The 18,401-nt window shown below is 38.4% G+C and overlaps 1 protein-coding gene across 2 annotated transcripts in view; it reads right to left on the reverse strand.

Annotated features, from left to right (window-relative positions):
- LOC124612860 (nuclear valosin-containing protein-like) overlaps window positions 1-17,491 on the reverse strand; it is a 154,021-nt gene extending 136,530 nt beyond the window's left edge. For both annotated transcript variants that reach the window (XM_047141291.1, XM_047141290.1), the window contains exon 1: window positions 17,231-17,491. In XM_047141291.1, coding sequence (XP_046997247.1) covers window positions 17,231-17,392 — 162 coding nt within the window. In that variant the 5' untranslated portion in view covers window positions 17,393-17,491. The remainder of the gene's footprint in view (window positions 1-17,230) is intronic.
- Window positions 17,492-18,401: the final 910 nt, after the last annotated feature.

An 18,401-nucleotide genomic window follows, 5' to 3' on the forward strand; every position in this document is an offset into this window, starting at 1 on the left:
CAACCTGTGAGAGAGGATTGAAGCGCCTAGAACTGCTCGGCCACGGGGAGTAATTAGCTACATTCAGAGAATTACGAATGCACCCATCAAGATCATGAGAATTTTATAGTGAGTGAAAGGTAAAGAATAGATGGAATATGGCAAGTGCAGACTGAAGAACAGTGCGAAGCTCGCATAGACACTGATCGACTTCGACACTCCGTAAGTAGAATGTCAATTTTGTCTGTAGATTCATAAGAATCTCAGGAAATTGTTGCAGAACATGCCAAATCTCCTTGGGTCGATAAAGACAAAGTGCATTTACATATAATCCTGTGGCTAGTAGCCACATTTGCTGCAACCAGTGGAAAGGTCATAAGGTGTACATTTTGTGAGGCTCTGAAATGGCAAAGAGAAACAGCTGGAATGTGTTGCTTGAGCTGAAATTTTTCAGAAGCCCCTGAGATTTTAAAATCTGCTGAATGTTGACCATTGAGAATGTAAACACTGTTTTGATAATGTTCACGCGTATAATATGTTTCAAATGATATCTTTTGGCATGAACAAAAAATGGAAGGACAATTCAAGACTACATTTAAAGTTCAGAAGTTCAGCACCTTTTCAGTGCTTTGCTGCTTGAAAACAAAAAAAATAAAAAATAGTTCAAATGGCTCTGAGCACTATGGGACTTAACTTCTGAGGTCATCAGTCCCCTAGAACTTAGACCTACTTAAACCTAACTAACCTAAGAACATCACACACATCCATGCCCGAGGCAGGATTCGAACCTGCGACCGTAGCGGTCATGCAGTTCCAGACTGAAGCGCCTAGAACCGCTCGGCCACACCGGCCGGCACTTGAAAATCAGCCCAAGTCTCTTGAGATAAATTGGTGCCTGGCAATTTGCGCTGTACAGTACTTTCACTTCAAGACCTCATTTCTTCCATTTATGGTGATCAAATGCAAACAACAACAACAGCAACAACAACAACAACAACCACCACCACCACCACCACCACCCATGAAAACTATTGGTTTTGTGAAAGGGCTAGACTGATACCTCACAATGATCAAACTGCAAGAATTAACTCTCACATAATTACTCATGTTGATGGAGAAAATGTAGATTGCATCTCTTTTAACAGAGTTACTGAGCAAGTCGAATTTTTGAACTTAGTGCACCTGGTTTACCATCACACAAAATTAAATTTGAAAAAACAGCATCCCAATTACTCTGTCGCAAAATATAAGCTCACCAAAACTGTGTGTTACGAGGCTTAAAGTTACTTCAATCCAACTTACATCACAGCAGCGAAAATTTTGACAGGAAATGGCACAGATGAGCATGTTATTGTACCCCAAATCCCACTTATTCCTACCAATTTCCAATTTTGCTCGAAATATGTACAATTCCTGGTGAGCTTAAGTTGTGTTATGACCATAAATAAAGCAAAAGCCCAGACACTGCTTGTTGCGGGAGTGGACCTTAGCGCCAGATACTTTTCGCATGGCCAGCTCTCTCCCAGTTTGTGAAGCAAATAAACTCTTTGTTCATGTCCCCAATCATACTATTTCAACTGTTTTATACAAAGGATCTTTATAATCATCAAAAAATAAATTGCACACATATGGAGTCTTGGGCACAGCCCATGCAATGCCAGGTTTCTCAGTTAGTAGGCTAACATTTCTATCATTCAAGCAAATTTTATTAGTGGTTACCAGTTTTCCATCTTTCGTATACTTTTTATGAGCTTGCATTTTACACAGCAAAATTCTCTTTCTTTGTGCACATTATATCAATTTAGTTTGGATTGTCCTTTCGCTGAATGTGGAGGTAAGTAGCCTATACACGTCAGCTAACATTCATATCAAGTATTACTTCCTTCTAGTTACAGATGTACTGACAGCAGTTAACAGGAGAATAGTATCTGTTTCTGCAACTTTATAACCACTCTAGAGACCCTTCACCCCTTTCATTGACTGTTTTTTTACACATTCAAATAACAAAGTCACAAGTAGCAAACTTTTATTTTTCTCCCATTTACTTAGGGGTATATTGACATCTTTCTGTCTACCTTCTCTGAAACAGTGTTCACATTGAGACACTGAAATGAAATCCAATCAAGAAAATTAATAAATTCTAGCACGGAGGGGTCCCCAGCAGTGGGATCTATTTTTTAAAACCTTCTAGACAGTTATGTAGGTCAAGATCCCAGGTACCCCACTCTGCAAGTAACTGGCACTCAACAACATTAAAAAAAAGTTGCATTAAATAGTCTGGTTTGAATTATAATGGTTATGGTAGTAGCTTCATACGCAGGAGGTTGTGGATTCAGCTCTTGTCAGCTGCAGTAATTTTTTTATTTTTATTTTTTATTTATCAATATTTATCGAAATGACTGATCACCATTTTTTATTCAATTAACTGAGTTACACGTAATTTTTTATTTCATTCCTTTGTCACATCATTTTAATCATATCTTCTCCATTTGCTCTTATTTTTCTTCCTATCATTCTTTTTCCACTTGAAATCTCTGTTCATGTGTGTTTAAATAACTTTACGTATTATTTCAAGCTAATTTCTTTTGTTTTATCAACTTGTTTTTTCGTCCACATTACTGGGTTCATTATATCTATTTCTCATTTTGTTTGAATTTCATTATACTTATAAGCCCATTATTTTGTCCATAGTGCAATAGGTGTTTAAGATCTGTTTTAAATGTTAGTATGATTGCTATTATGGAAAAACAAAAAAAGTTTGCATATTTGGTAACAAAAAATACATTTTTCACACAACTGCACAGTCATTATAAATAGATTTGATTTTTTGTCTTTTTAATTGGGAAATCAGAATTTTTCAAATAATTGAATGTTATAATAGTTAAATATAATTAAGTAGATATGCACAAAAATACCAATGGAAAAATAATGATACAAAGAAAGAATGAAACAAATGAAAAAAGTTTACACGGTGATCAAAATAATGTGACAAAGGAAATAAAATTTTTTGGACTTATGGGATGAATGCGGGAACGTAACTCTTCATTCTAAATACAGGCTTATAAACGAATTTTAAGATTCCAATTTGTAAATAAAAATTACAATTAAACCAATTAACTGAATAAAAATAATGATCAGTCCTTTCTATAAAAAATTTAATATAAAATATTTGCTTCACTTTTTTTTAACATAGTATTTATTCAGCATTTGACAATTTCAAACAATAATAGAAAACAAACTCATCTGAAAAGTAATTACATAAATCAAAACACTTTCACATTTCAGTCTTTTGTGCAGAAATCTGCAGGAAATTATCTATTGAGTTATATCTTGGATGAAGGTTTTGTAGAATATACAGTACACTTCCTTTTTTCTTCTGTGAGACTTCATGTCAAAAGACTGTCGCAAGCTTTACATATTGGAATCTTAAAAAAATTCGTGTATGTAACCCTGTATTTAGGATGACAAGTTACTTTCTTGTATTCATCCCATAAATATGCCAGGTACAATAAGTTGTCCATTAATTTAAGTTCAAAAATTATATGAACTGTGTGTGCGCCTTTATCTACATTGTTGCATGTCGCTTTGCTTTGGGAAAAGATTTCCATTTGGGTATCATGACGTTAGAAATCTGTATATAGTGTATGTTCGTTCTGTTGAGGAGTCTCATCATGTCCCTTGCAGTGTGCCATATCTCGACAAATTTCAGTCGCTCAAAATGATGTTCGATTATGTCCTCCGAATTACAATTTCCACATGCAGCTCACAGTTTTAACTGGATGGAGTTGGTCACTACTGTCTGTTTTATCACTTTGTACCAAGTTGATTTGGCACCTTCTGGTATTATTTTCATTGTTAAATTTTCCCCCATATGATTTTCCTGTTTTGCTGGGGTAGCCGCAGCTCCCATTTACTAGGAATTAGTATTCCTTTGAGAGCTATGGCCGTGTTATGAACTTTTCCTTTTTTTTAGGATGTCTGTTGGTATGTAACTTTTTTTGAGATAGTAATTTAGGATAACGTTTAATGAGTGTGGGGTACTGACAATGTCAAGTGGCACTAGCCCTGATGTTGGGCGATATCTGTGAAACAGTTCAGCAGATGGTGAGTGTGGTCCCTTTCCTATTACACGCTTAGTTCTGTTGTCGAGTAGTGCTACACATTTTACGTGCAAGACCATTAGCCCCAGTCCACCCTCATTTACGCAGAGGGTGCAGGATGGCAGAGAAACCTTACAATTTCGCCCCTCTGTATAATCCAGTATATCAGTTGCTGTATAGCCTCCCCCCCCCCCTTTTTTTGGGCATTGGGAGGACCTGAGCTAAGTACCACATTTTTGCGAGTATTTGTGTGTTGCACTGCTCGACTCTGTCACAGCTAAATTTCTACCTGCGTGGATTTTTACTACCACTCTTGTGCGCTAACTGAGAGCCACCATTCTTTGTGAGTTATTTGCTGCAATGACATCTGACGATTGGTGTTGATTTTTGATAGTGAACCAATTCTGCTTTATATTCCACCTATTATTTGTAATTGGCAACATCACAGTCTGGAGTTGACAATAGCACATGTAGCTTTTTCGTACTGTCAGAGGGTGTTGTGTAAGATATCAACATCTCGAGAACTCTCCATGAAAACATCCAAGTCATCAGTGTAAGCACTGTATTTGAGCCTTTCATTTCCTATTGAGATTCCTTGGCACTCACAACAGATGGTACAGAGGAGTGGATCTAAAGCTACTGCATAGAATGTCATCGATAGCAGACTGACCTTTTGATGGGAATTTTCTCTCTTGATCTACCATAAACAATAACTTGTATCACAATGTTGCCCAAAATATTCTGAACTGCATTGGTGAAATTGGTGCCAAAGCCCATTTTCATCATGACTTTCCAGATATTCATGACTAACCCTATCAAAAGCATTTTTACAGTCTATTAATACAATCACTGCTTCCTTTGACACATTAGTTTTTGTGAACGAAATACAATCTATATATGCCAGTAAGGCATCATATGTGTTTCTGAAATACAATCTATATATGCCAGTAAGGCATCATATGTGTTTCTGCCTGGAATGGCACACATTTGATACGAACTGATCACTTTTTCATTGTTTGCTTTAATCTCCCAGTGAAGCACTGACCGATTAGTTTACGGTCAATTTTGAGTAATATGATCGGACATAGATCATGTAAGTTAAGCGTTTCTTTAGCTTTTGGTATCAATGTGAAGCGCCCTCTTAGAAGTTCTTCCTCTATGTTGAAACCATTTGGATTTTATTAGCAATATCTAGTAAAACTTCCCTTAAAATACTAAAGAATTTCAGATAAAACTCAACAAGAACCCCATCCACTCCTGTAGATTTTCCTTTAGAACTCTTTTTTTTATTGCTTCCTCAATTTCTTCTAAAGTGAAGGGCTTGTTAAGATGCATCCTGTCTTTTCCATGAGCATATGGAGCGTTTCCTGAATAAACCTCTTTATTGCGGATGGGCTGATGTTGCTTTTTTTGAATAGGTTTGTAAAGTGGGTGGTGATTTCAGTTATCATTTCATTTTCATCTATAGTTTGCTGGCTGTTATGTTTTTTTTTCCACTCTGTTATAAAACAATTCCTGCCTCTCTTCTGTTCCCTGTCTAAGTGGTAGATAGAAATGGGTTGTTCTGCGTTGCCACCTACTGGCTGACTTCTTATAAAGGTACCTTCAGTTTTCTTTTGAAGAACACGGAGAAGTCTTGCCTTCATTTGCCTTAATTTGTCTCCCCTCGGTGGTAAGGTCAGCTGAACCGTTACTTTACTAACTAGATGTTGCAAGCAACTCCAAAAGAATTGCGAGGCTTATTGAAGCCAATGGGCTTTTTCAGCACTATAGTTTATTAATAACTTTCAAATAGCAGGCTTGTTTTGCGTGAGCCATCATTCCACGTGGCAGCGTTTCGCCTCTTGCTATGTAACCAATAAATCTGTGTCAATATATGATCCTCCATATGGCTAATGTTTAGCTTCAAATCGCCTTTCTCATGACAAAGATGTGTTTCCGAGAATTTAGTTTGGCAGACGTAGCAGCAATGACCCAAGAATATCACAGGTTTTGTTTCAGTTTTAACTATTTGAGCTCGAACTGAAGATAACACGTATATCCTATCAAGTCTGATATGTCCATTAGTATAAAAATAAGTGTACTCAGTTTTGTTGGGGGTTCAAAATTCGCCAAGTGTCTTCAAGATAGTAAATTTCAACCAGGGCTTAAGTTCATTACATTTATTTGGAACAGGTTTCTGATCGTCATCATCCACTACACAGTTAAAATCGCCATTGGTGGCAAGTGTACTATTACTTCTGTGAAATAACTGGCAAAGTTCTCGACAAAGGAAATGGCTTCTGTTCGCTTGTTTCCACTACTGGATGGAGCATAAACATTCACAAGAGTTACATCATGAATGGCACAAACGATTCCACATCCACTTGGTAAAAATTCTGCATTCTTTATTTCAATGTCACGATGTATTATAATGGCGGTACCAGTTCTAGTCTCTGGGCCGATGTTAGAAATGACTGAAGTCAAAAATTTGATTAGCTGCTTCGCTTGTAACTTCTTGTACTAAAGCTAAATGACATTTAATCTCCTTTAAGAAGTTGTTAAGACAACTATTTTAGTAACATTGGATTTCTTATTTATGTTAAGAGTGAGAATGTTCCACAGTGTACGGCTGTGTGCCATTTATTATTAGGCTATGCATACACCTCATCGCCTGCCCATTCCATTGGTTTTACACTTCCCTCATCTATGGATATGTACAAAAGAATAATGTCGAAATCAAATGCTTGAACAGATTTCTTAGCATAGGCCTACTGACCTTCAGATTTTGTTTTCCATTTTACCTGAGGTGGGTCTTCCATTATTTTGCTTGCCTGGTAGAAAGGTTTAGGTGTTCGTTTTTCCCGCGCGCTGTTCGGAAGTGGAATGGTAGAGAGATAATATGATTGTGGTTCGATGGACCCTCTGCCAAGCACTTAAATATGAATTGCAGAGTAATCATGTAGATGTAGATTTGATTGTTTATCACACTGTTCATGGGTGACATCTTCAATCTGACATGATTCTGTAACAGGCTGTACAAGAGGCCACACTGTTTTTGCCTTGCTCAGCTAACGATAAGGATGCTGAGGAGTTTGTAAGCAAGATACGGAAGATAACAGAGGAAGAAGATTTAACTGCTGATGCCTTTTTACAAGATGCTTTCTTCAAAAACATTAGCTGCCAAGAACAAGAAGGAAGCTCATGGTTACGAGCAACAGAAACAATGCAAAACATTAATGGCGTGTTGTAATGCAAATGGGAGTCGTAAACTACCGCTTATGGTGATTGGAAAATCCCAACATCCATGTTGTTTTCAACACACTGACATAAATAGTCTACCAGTGCAGCATTGCACTTAGGAGAAAGCATGGATGGACAGACAGATATTCTCTCAGTGGTTCCATGAAATGTTTATACCAGCAGTGAGAAAAGAGTTAAGTAAAAAAGCTTCCATTGAAAGCTATCCTTATAATTGACAATGCTCCAGCCATCCTTCTGATGTTTCTCTGAAGTCCGATGGTATACATGTACAAGCACTCTTTCTCCCATCCAGTGTGACAGCCCTAATTCAGCCCATGGACTAGGGAATTTTGGAATCTATTAAACGTCATTATCTACGTTCACTTCTCGTCTCCTTGCTAAACAAAAGTGAAAATGACTATCGAGACTGTGCTGAAGGCGTGGAAAGCAATTAACATACATGGTTTTCGAAGCAAGGGATAAAGTGGAGAGTTCTACCATAATGAAGAGCTGGAGAAAATTGTGGCCATTGATGCAGAGTTGGAGCCAGTAGTGACTAACAGTGATGAACCAGTCAATTCGGAATTATCAGTTACTTTGTACACTGACATGCTCCAAAACTTTCCAGGAGGAGAAGAAATTGATGATGAAGATGTTACTAAGTGGCTGAATGAGGAAAATTGTGATATGGACCAAGCTTTAACAGATGAAGAAATAATCAAAAGCATGCAAGAAAGTAATGATGGAAGTGATGAAAGAAGAGGACACAGGAGGAGATAGTATAAAGATTTCTCACATTGCTGGTGTTGAAGCTGCAGAGATCTTCCTGGGGTACATTATGCAACAACCACGTACCTGCAGTACCGATGTAATGCCTGTAAAGCGGTTGCATGATAAAGCATGCCACCGTCACGTATCATCATTGCAACAGTTAAAAATTAGGGACATGTTTCATAGTGAGTGATACGACTGTATAATTATGTACAGTATACACTCAAGGACTAAGTTTTCTTTGGAAATTAATGTATTTTTTGGATTTAATAAAGTATATCCTCTGTTTTAAAATTGTGTCCTTCGGTTTAATAAAGTACAGTACATATAACCCCCGTGTTTTCAAAATAAATGAATAAAATAAATTTCAGACACTCAGTAATCTGGCACACATATGTGCCAGGAATGGCCAGATTAGCGAGAGTCTAGTGCAGGGGTCTCCAAACATTTTAGTCCACGGGCCACATTGACTCCTCCACGAAGGCATAAGGGCCAAGATCTACCTAGTGGGATTAAAGTACCCTAGCACTCCATGATCACCGTAATGTAAGGCTAAAGGAAAGATGAAATCGCAAGCTAGCACTAAAACGAAATACGATTTTTATTTAATTAAATAATTTTGATTGGTGGACATACCTGACTGCGGTGTATTGGTCGCGATAGGACTCTAAAGTCAATTGTTGGCAGTATAGGTACCACTTCAAATATATGGCGGGCCGGATACCGGGGATGTCCAGCCAGCTAACGCGGGCTGCTTTGCCGGCCCTCGCGGGCCGTTTTCAGCCCACGGGCCGTACTTTGGAGACCCCTGGTCTAGTGTAACAGCTGCCGACCAGTCTCCCCTAAAGTCTCTTTGGCCCAGCAGAAGCTACTTTGTCTCTACACAACAGTTGGCTAAACTGCCAATACCACTCAAAGAAACCCTGTCAAAGAGCCAAAGTACGTGCAAGTACAGCTCTCTCTCTCTCTCTTTCTCTCTAACAGCAGATGAGACAAAGAATGGAAACACAGGACTATAATATACCCTTCATATACCTATAGATGTATGAAGATACAGTTCATCACTAATTTGTGTTGCTGTTTGGGTGCGCCATCACCACAAGGTTGCACAGCACTGCGGCAAGCGAGTGCAGCAGTGTAATTGGTGGCACCACTGATGCCTGCGGACAACCGTTTGCACTGTCAATCTTCAAAAACCTTTGAAGAAAAACTGTGAGTAAAATGACAGTGGCCAACAGAGTAAATACCGTACAGTCTTATCTTTGATAGGAATGCAGTTAGACCATCACCATTTGAAATTCATGAGTGGCTGTTTAAAGAACTCGAAATTGTAGAGTATGATATATTAGGTATTCAGTTGGATTTCATTCAGAATTGTGTGTTCATCAAATTTAAAGATGCTGAAAATTGTGACAAACTAATGATCGCAGGTGGCAACACTAAGAAATTCAAGCATCTTGGTGGATCTATTAGTAATGTCGCTGTAGTATGTGCAGGCATGGTTTACAAAACTCCAGCTACTACGGCACTGAAGAGTGCAATCTATGCACCACTGTACCACTGCTTGAACACTGATGAGAAAACACAACACATGAAGTGTCCAACAGGTGAGAATTTTTGGCATTTCTTTAATTGTGCCCTGGCCAAAGAAGAATATGCAGAACCACATAAAACTTCTATCCATGCTGCTCTGAGACCATCTGTTGTTAGAATGATATCTATTTATCAGAGGCTAGCATCTGATACAATTCTCTCCAGATGTGCTGCTGGAGAGATTCAAAATGAAAATGAGTGTCTAAATAGTATAACATGATCAAAGGGCCCAAAGGATGTATCTGTACCCAAAAGAAAAGTAGAAATAGTAATGACAGAAGCCATTTCACAGTTAAATCAAGGGTGCTATCTGTGAGAAGCAACAAGAACAACGACCACTTCTCTGCCAGCAATAAGGATACGAAGGAGAAAAGTTAAAGACAAGCCAAGAAGGAAGTAAAAGGCCAAACAATGCCTAGAATTGGGAAGAAGAAGAAGAAGAAGAAGACTGCAACATGCATCCAGACCCAAAGCCACACAAGCTGAGGAAGCTCAGAAGAGAGCAGAAAGAAGAACGTACCACCCAGGTGGATTTTAGGACAAGGACTGGGGAGTGACTGTGTTGTAACTTTTGACTGCAATTATCTCTAATTTGTAAAACTGAACATTTGAATATCTTTTTCACAGTAAATATTCCCTAAATTTGTACTGTCAGTACTAACAGTCAGAGTATAATTTTGGGAAAACAAAGAAAATATTGATACAGGACTGTTTTGATATTTCAATAAAAGATTCAGAAATTTGAAAATTAATTTTAAGGTCACTGTAAAAGATATCCAAATAACCTTACACAGAACTGTTTGTCTATATTATTAAATACAGTCTCCAATCTTTCAATCACATTATAGTACATTTACTATATAAAAACAAGTTCCAAAAAAAACCTTCAGAATAAAAGAAAATAATAACTTCTAAAAAACTTTTGGATGGATCAAGTTGTAACTTTGTAGTTATATTAAGCAATATTCTGAAATTGTATGTTTAAAATTTGAGACCAACTGATTAATTAGGGAAGAAGTTTCTTTTTCACCAGACTATTACTTTAAGTGTTAGGGTGGATCCCAGTCTTTCTCAATTGTGTAGTTGAGGTTATGGTCCAAAGCTGTCCCCAGTACCCCTAATAATGACTACTGAGTTTTCTTTAGAGTCTTCTTTACCAAGCTCTTTCCATAGAGATTCTAAGGCATAAGTGAACTTGCCGAGTCCTGCACTTGGGTTAAAAATGCTAGTTACCTGGTATTCCCTGATATGGCAGTCAATCAAAGTTTAATGTACCACCTGTCTGCTTTGACCTGTAATGTAACTATGTTGTGTTGTGTGATGCCATAGTGACAATGTGTGTCTGAAGTGGACCATGTTTGCAGTGGGTGTGTTGGAGTACACAGTGGCACCCCCTAGTGTGCTACGTTTATCCTTTTAACTAGATAGCAAGTGCTGTTAGTGTTTCATTAGACATCTTCAGCGAAATCTAAAATGCTTAACTCCATTTTCAAATGTTCCTTTACAAAGCAAAACCTTGGAGAACTGTTCCAATTTAATCCTCGTACCACTGAAAAGATGAATGAAATAAGTATTCCAGGTCAGTGGTGTTGCGAAACAGCTGAAATCATTAAAACTGAACAAAGCTCCAGGCCCTGATGGAATCACAGTCAGATTCCATACAAATCATCTGCAACTGAGTTAGGCCCTCTTCTAAATACAATCTATTGTAGATTCCTCTAACAAAACACCATGCCCAGTTCTTGGAAAAAGCCTTAGGCCACATCCGTCCACAAGAAACGTAGTGAAAGTGACCCACAAAACTATTGTGCAATACCCTTGACATCGATTTGTTGTAGAATCTTAGAACATATTCTGAGCTCAAACATAAAGAGGTATCTTGAACAGAATGACCTCAATGCCAACCAGAAGGGATTTCAAAAACATTGATCATGTGAAACCCAGCTCGCACTTTTCTAACATCACATATTGAAAGCTTCGGATCAAGGCAACCAGTCAGATGCAGTATTTCTTGATTCCCAAAAAGCATTTGACTCAGCACCACACCTACACTTATTCACAAATGTACAATCACAAGGGGTATCAACCGAAATTTGTTGTAGGGAGGACACAACATGGTTGGTTGGTTGGTTTAAAGGGGTAGTGGTGGGGGGAAGGGACCAAACTGTGAGGCCATCAGTCCCTTGTTTCCAGTAGAAAGAAGAAAACAAAGATGACATGTGGCACAATAACAGGAATAAGGAAGAACCAGAACAACAACAAACAATACAGTGGACAAAACAGGACAAGAAAAACACAGAAATATGCAAGAAACAACGAGAAGAAACTAAAAACAAGAAAGCAGATTACCATGACTGGCTGACCATGAGAATAAAAAAGGAGAAGCCATCCACATTAAAACCTCTACCCTAAAAGCCCTTGGGTGGACAAAACAGAGGGACAAAGGACATGCACCAAAACTCAGATCAAATGAGAAATCCCACCCTCATGAATAAAACGTAAACTAAAGCTGCTGCTGAGGCAGTGTCGCCCACACCGAAGGTAGGGTGCTGGGAAAGTTAAAAGTCCACCACAAAGCGGCTAAAAGTGGGCAGTCCCGCAAGAGGTGGACAACTGTCATTTGGGAGCCACAGTGACACTCAGGTGGGTCCTTGCAATGGAAGAGTTAACCATGTGTGAGCCATGTACGGCCAATGCGCAGCCAACAAGGGACAATCGATTCCCTGCGAGAAGCCCACAGCGAAGACTTCCACACATGCGCAGTCTCCTTAATGACACGCAGTTTGTTGTGCATACTGTTACGCCACTCCGTCTCCCAAAGCCGAAAAACCTTGTGGCGTAAGACACAACGCTGGCCAGTTTTAGATTTACCCATCTCCAGCAGCGGTTTCCGCGTAGCCTGTTTGGGGAGGACTCAGCATGTTATCTTGGACGGAGAGTCATTGTCAGATGTAGAAGTAACTTCAGGTGTGCCCCAGGGAAGAATGTTGGGACCCTTGCTGTTCATATTATATATTAATGACCTTGCAGACAATATTAATAGCAAAATTGGGCTTTTTGCAGATGATGCTGTTATCTATAATGAAGTAGCCTAATATCTGAGGGAAGCTGCATAAACATTCAGTCAGATCTTGTTAAGATTTCAACATAGTAGAGAGATTGGCAACTTGCTTTAAATGTTCAGAAAGGTAAAATTTTGCACTTCACTAAATGAAAAAAACAGTATTCTGTGATTATTATATCAACCACTCACTGTTGGAATTGGCCAACTCAAATACCTGGGTGTAACACTTTGTATGGATATAAAATGGAATTATCACATAGGTTCAGTCGTGGATAAAGCAGATGGCAGACTTCAGTTTACTGGTAGAGTACTGGGGAACTGCAAACAGTCTACAAGACAGATTGCTTACAAGTCACTCATGCAACCCATCCTAGAATACTGTTCAAGTCTGTGGGACCCGTACTCGATAGGGCTAACATGGGATATTGAACATATACAGAGAAGGGCAGCATGAATGGTCACAGTTTTGTTTAATCCGTAGGAGAGTGTCAGAGATATTGAAGGAACTGAACAGGCAGCCTCTTGAAGACAGTATTAAACTATCCCAAGAAAGTCAAAGTTTCAAGAACGAGCTTTAAATGATTATTTTAGGGACATACAACAACCTCCCACATATTGCTCACAGAGGGATCATGGGAATAAGATTAGAATAATTACTGCATGTACAGTGGCATTCAATCGATCATTCTTCCCGCACTCCATACGTGAATGGAACAGGAAGAAAACATAATAACTGGTACAATGTGATGTGCCCTCTGCCCTGCACCTCAGGGTGGTTTGCAGAGTACAAATGTGGATGTGGATATTTGCGAGAATTATTCTGGAAGAATTTGTGACAGATTTTTAGTGAATTATTTTGATGTTGACAGTTATGGATAATAGATTTGTTTTTGGATTTGAAATTTATTAGTGCTGTGTGTTGTTTATGGCTGGAGATTTAATTCTATGATCAATTTTTTGTTGCTTATGGATATTACAATGAAGTTCAAGTGCAGGTGCCTGCATGGCACAATGGGGATATCATGCTGAACATAATTCTTAGTTATTTAATTTAAATGTGACGTTTACGAGGTGTTTGGCTTGCGGAGAAGGTATGAGAGTGACCAAAGTTGCTGCATCTTGTAACAGGGACCAGTATATGTGGTGCTAGCTGCAGGACACCTTATGGCTTTCTATCCGGAGGGTTTCTTGAAGTGAGAAGTCTAAGCTGGCCATTAGAGAGACTGTTGATGACATTTCTGCTATAGCTAGACTTGTGTGTGTCAGCTGACTAGGATGGGTAAGCCTGTTTTTATTTCATATGTATGGTATGCATGTTTCTTATGAGTCAAAAGTAGTGTAATTGCAATTTCTTATAAACTTCTGTTGTTGTGAGGTGTTGATAATTATACCGTGTTGTGACTGGTAGGTAGTGTGGGTTTGAAACTTCCTGGCAGATTAAAACTGTGTGCCGGACCAAGACTCGAACTCGGGACCTCTGCCTTTCGCGGGCAAGTGCTCTACCAACTGAGCTACCCAAGCACGACTCACGCCCCGTCCTCACAGCTTTACTTCTGCCAGTACCTCGTCTCCTACCTTCCCAACTTTACAGAAGCTCTCCTGCGAACTTTGCAGAACTAGCACACCTGAAAGAAAGGACATTGCAGAGACATGGCTTAACCATAGCCTGGGGGATGTTTCCAGAATGAGATTTTCACTCTGCAGCAGAGTGTGCTGCTGATACGAAACTTCCTGGCAGATTAAAACCGTGTGCCAGGCTGAGACTCGAACTCGGGACCGCAGTCTCAGTCCAGCACACAGAATAAATGTTAAGAGAAGGTGAACAAGTGCTTGTAGCTCTTAAAGTATGTGTTTTAGAACTAACACTTACTAGATTTTTTTTTTTTTGCTCCAAATAACTGTCCCTTTCGTATCGTTGAACTGGCCATTCCTCCTGGGACATCCTGTATTGCTCATGTGAAATTTGCAGTTCTGGGGTTTCTGTGCGGGGGTTGGTGGTATCATGGACTTTGGGCATATAGATCAAGTGAAATTTCTGATTCCACATTTGTTTCTAGTTTTTTATTGTGGTTTTGTCACCTGCAGAGGATTTCATTTGCTGCTTTTTAGTGTTTGTTTTTGTTCTGATATGTCTTCATAATTAGCTCTGTTAAATATATTGTTGTTCCTAGCCCTAAACTCCCTAATACTCGTGCATGTCCCTTCAGTTTTTGTGTTCACGTGTGTAATGAGCAATGTCACTTGTCACACTGTATAGCTTGAAATCCTAATGTCACAGTTCAATGGTGATGAGTGGTACCGCAATCTTAAATTTTGCCCTAGTTCTGACATTCCTCTCCCATGGCAGCGAAGGATCTTCTTGGTCTTTTTAACGCTGTGGTTACTGTTCATCTGGACTTGCATTTTTAATCCTTCTCTTATTGGGATGTTCCTTAACTTCTTGCTTCATAATCGCCAACATGCAAAAAATACAGGCAGTCTTCAAACTGTCCATCATTTCTCGCTACTCTGTGACCGTTTTCATACTTGTCCACTCTGGTGATAATTTTTCGTATAGACAGATCAATTAACAAAATGTGTCCAGCAAGAAATTGTGACGAACCTTTTAGCCATTTATGTGATAAATAATAACTGATTATTTTACATGATAAACATTTATACAATATGTTGATGTCATCGAGTTAGGAAAATGTTGTGCTACTAAATATTTTTCAATGAAAGTTGTTTGCTGTATATATGATTTCATTGGTATTACAGCATAGACTGAGATAATGTTAAATCACATTCCCTACCAAAGTAGACTATAAAGTGAACAAATGTTTTAGTAAATAATAATAACTTAGTTACTTTACGTCCTATAACATCTGCATCAATACTCCGCAAGCCACTTGACGGTATGTGGCAGAGGGTTCTTCTGTTACTACTAACTGATCCCCCTTCTCTGTTCCAGCCACGAATCGCATGTGGGAAGAATGACTGTCATTAAGTGACTGTATCAGCTGTAATTACTTGAATTTTCTTCTTGTGGTTATTCCACTAGGCCCATGTGGAGGAAGTGATGTTGGCTGACTCTTGGTGAAAGTATTCTCTTGAAATTTCAATATCAAACCTCTCTCTAACGCACGCAACGCCTCTCTGGTAGCATCTGCCACAGGAATTTGCGAACCATCTCAGTAAAATTCTTGGGTAAACTAAACAATCCCACGACAAAGTATGCGGCTTTCCTCTTGTATCAGTCTCATCTGATAGGTTGTCTCAGACTTATGAGCAGTACTTCAGAAGTACTTGGAAACAATACAAGTACAGGAACAAAAAGCAGTATGAATGCTCTTCCTATACTGAACAGATAGCTAACAAAATATTTAAGGGGGGGGGGGGGGGGGGAGATTACGAGAAGGTTCAAGGTAAACAGATTACCATTTAATTTTTGGCAAAATTCAGAACATACAGCTATAATTCAATATCTCTTAGAACACCACAAGGTTTAAAAATTATCTACTCAATGAGGTACAAAAAGTAGAAAGAGTGAAGATTTTAGAAGTACAGATAGAACATAGCCATAACAAACACCTACGGCCCAGAATTAACGAAGTGCCTTGGCACAGCTTCATTGACAGTATGCAGCATTAATGCTGTATATGATCAAAAAATAAAGAAACTACTTTATTCTGCATTCATTATTAAGTTATGGAAATACTTTTGGGGGAAACTTGACAAATTAAAATAACATTTTCAGGAAACAGAAACATTACCGAATTAACATCTTGCAGAGGCCTCGCAACTAACAGTCATACAGATAAAGTGAAAGCGATCAAGACCCAATTAAGAAATTTGTAGTGCAGCTCCTACAACACTGAAGAGTGTTGTCACTTAAGATCTTAAAATTTATCTTTCAGAGAACTTTATAATTAGCACTGCAATACTTTAGTTCTCTGCAATACGAAGCCATTGCAATGTAATTTATTGCACTTAGGATCCGGATTATGACTTAACGTAAAACTCTTACACGACCACATAAACCTTGTACACCGTAAGCATTTTTTACTGCCTCATAAGCACTTCTGATTTTATTTCAGACAACGACCACTCTTACAATAAGGGAACAATATTTACAAATGCAAACCTAGGATCAACACGACTGAAATAGGTGTGGGCTATACATCTTTTAAGTAAAATGGAACATGTTTATAGTTTAATTACTTCACAGAAGGGATTACGTCCATATTTCCGCAAACAGCTCCCGCTAGGAACTTTAAGCAACTTTGTAAGTAAACAATAAACCCTGAGGCAATTACAACCACGAATTTAACCAGTGAAAACAATGGCCTTTATTCTGTGAAACCAATAGTCAACCTACATACAATAGTAAATAAACAAGCACTAATGCCTGTAGGGCAAGGGAAGAGACATACCTGAAACTTACCTATATGTTACTACTATCCCACTAATATGAACAATGGGTGGAATAAGAGCATACAAATCATTAAATATGAACATTTACCTGTTTTACACGGTCAATTATGTGTGGATCAGAAAAGTATGGATTCAGTCCCTGCTTCTTCATTTTCATATCTTTCCTTCCTTCACTTGGACCCTCGATAGGAATAATTTCTGTTGATGAATTCAGTTTTCCGAGGAGACTCATCACTGAAAGATCACTCATAAGCTAACACTACAAAGAACATAATCACAAGTCGTTAGTTACATTACTTGGTTCAAATTTCCGGGGGAAACAGAAACCCTAATCTACACTTCGCGTTCCAAAGATGATCAAAGTAAGATGACAGAATCTCCAGTGGCAGCGCAAGCTAAAGGCTAAAGACACTGTACCGTCGCAATATATTCGTTCACACTTGACAACATAAAGGAATAAACTGTAATAACAGCTTGTACTTCAGTTACTGTTCCATTGGTACATAATCTATCATTATCAAGGACGTCAACGGAACGGAACGGAAATAACGTCGCCGTCAAAAGGAGGTCTGTTCTCACTAATGGAGATGGAACTTCGTAAATAATGTCACTTCGCTTTAGCCTAACACTGAACGGAGAAACTGAGATTATTGGAGACCATCTTGTATATAAATAAGAACGTAGATTGAGGAAGTAGTTTTCATTAAATAACCTTTTTCTAACAATGAAAGACTAAGCTTTGTTGGAAAAGAAAAATACAGTAGTTCTGACGTTATTTGGTACTTAAGAAATGGATAACGTAAAAAGGCTGTATGTATTGCATTCTACTATAAATAATGTAAATGTTCAGAAATATTTCTAAGGCAGTTCTCCTATTCTTCACTAATTTATAGTTTACCATAAAAAATTTGTAAAGAATATACGTTACAATATGGGCTTTGGCCTTTAATATATTATATCGTAGCTAGTTCCGTCATTGCAATACTATACAGTGACTCCGGATGGCGTATGTAGAACTTTAATTCCATCCTTCAGCACTAGGCTGAGCGTAGTGACGTTTTATTGAAGTTCTACCTGGCGTAAACATACCACGCTGACGTCGCCTGCCGAGGAATTCCGTTCTGCTGACGTCCACTGTAAATAGACCACTCATAGAACAAATATCCAAATCCTCTTGGAATCCAATTTCATGAAAACAAAATAAAAATTAAAAAGGTACAGCACCACAAAGCTACCGATACAATATGAGTGAGTGAAGA

The sequence above is a fragment of the Schistocerca americana genome, chromosome 4 (assembly GCF_021461395.2).
Source record: "Schistocerca americana isolate TAMUIC-IGC-003095 chromosome 4, iqSchAmer2.1, whole genome shotgun sequence".
NCBI classification, from domain to species: Eukaryota; Metazoa; Arthropoda; class Insecta; order Orthoptera; family Acrididae; genus Schistocerca; species Schistocerca americana.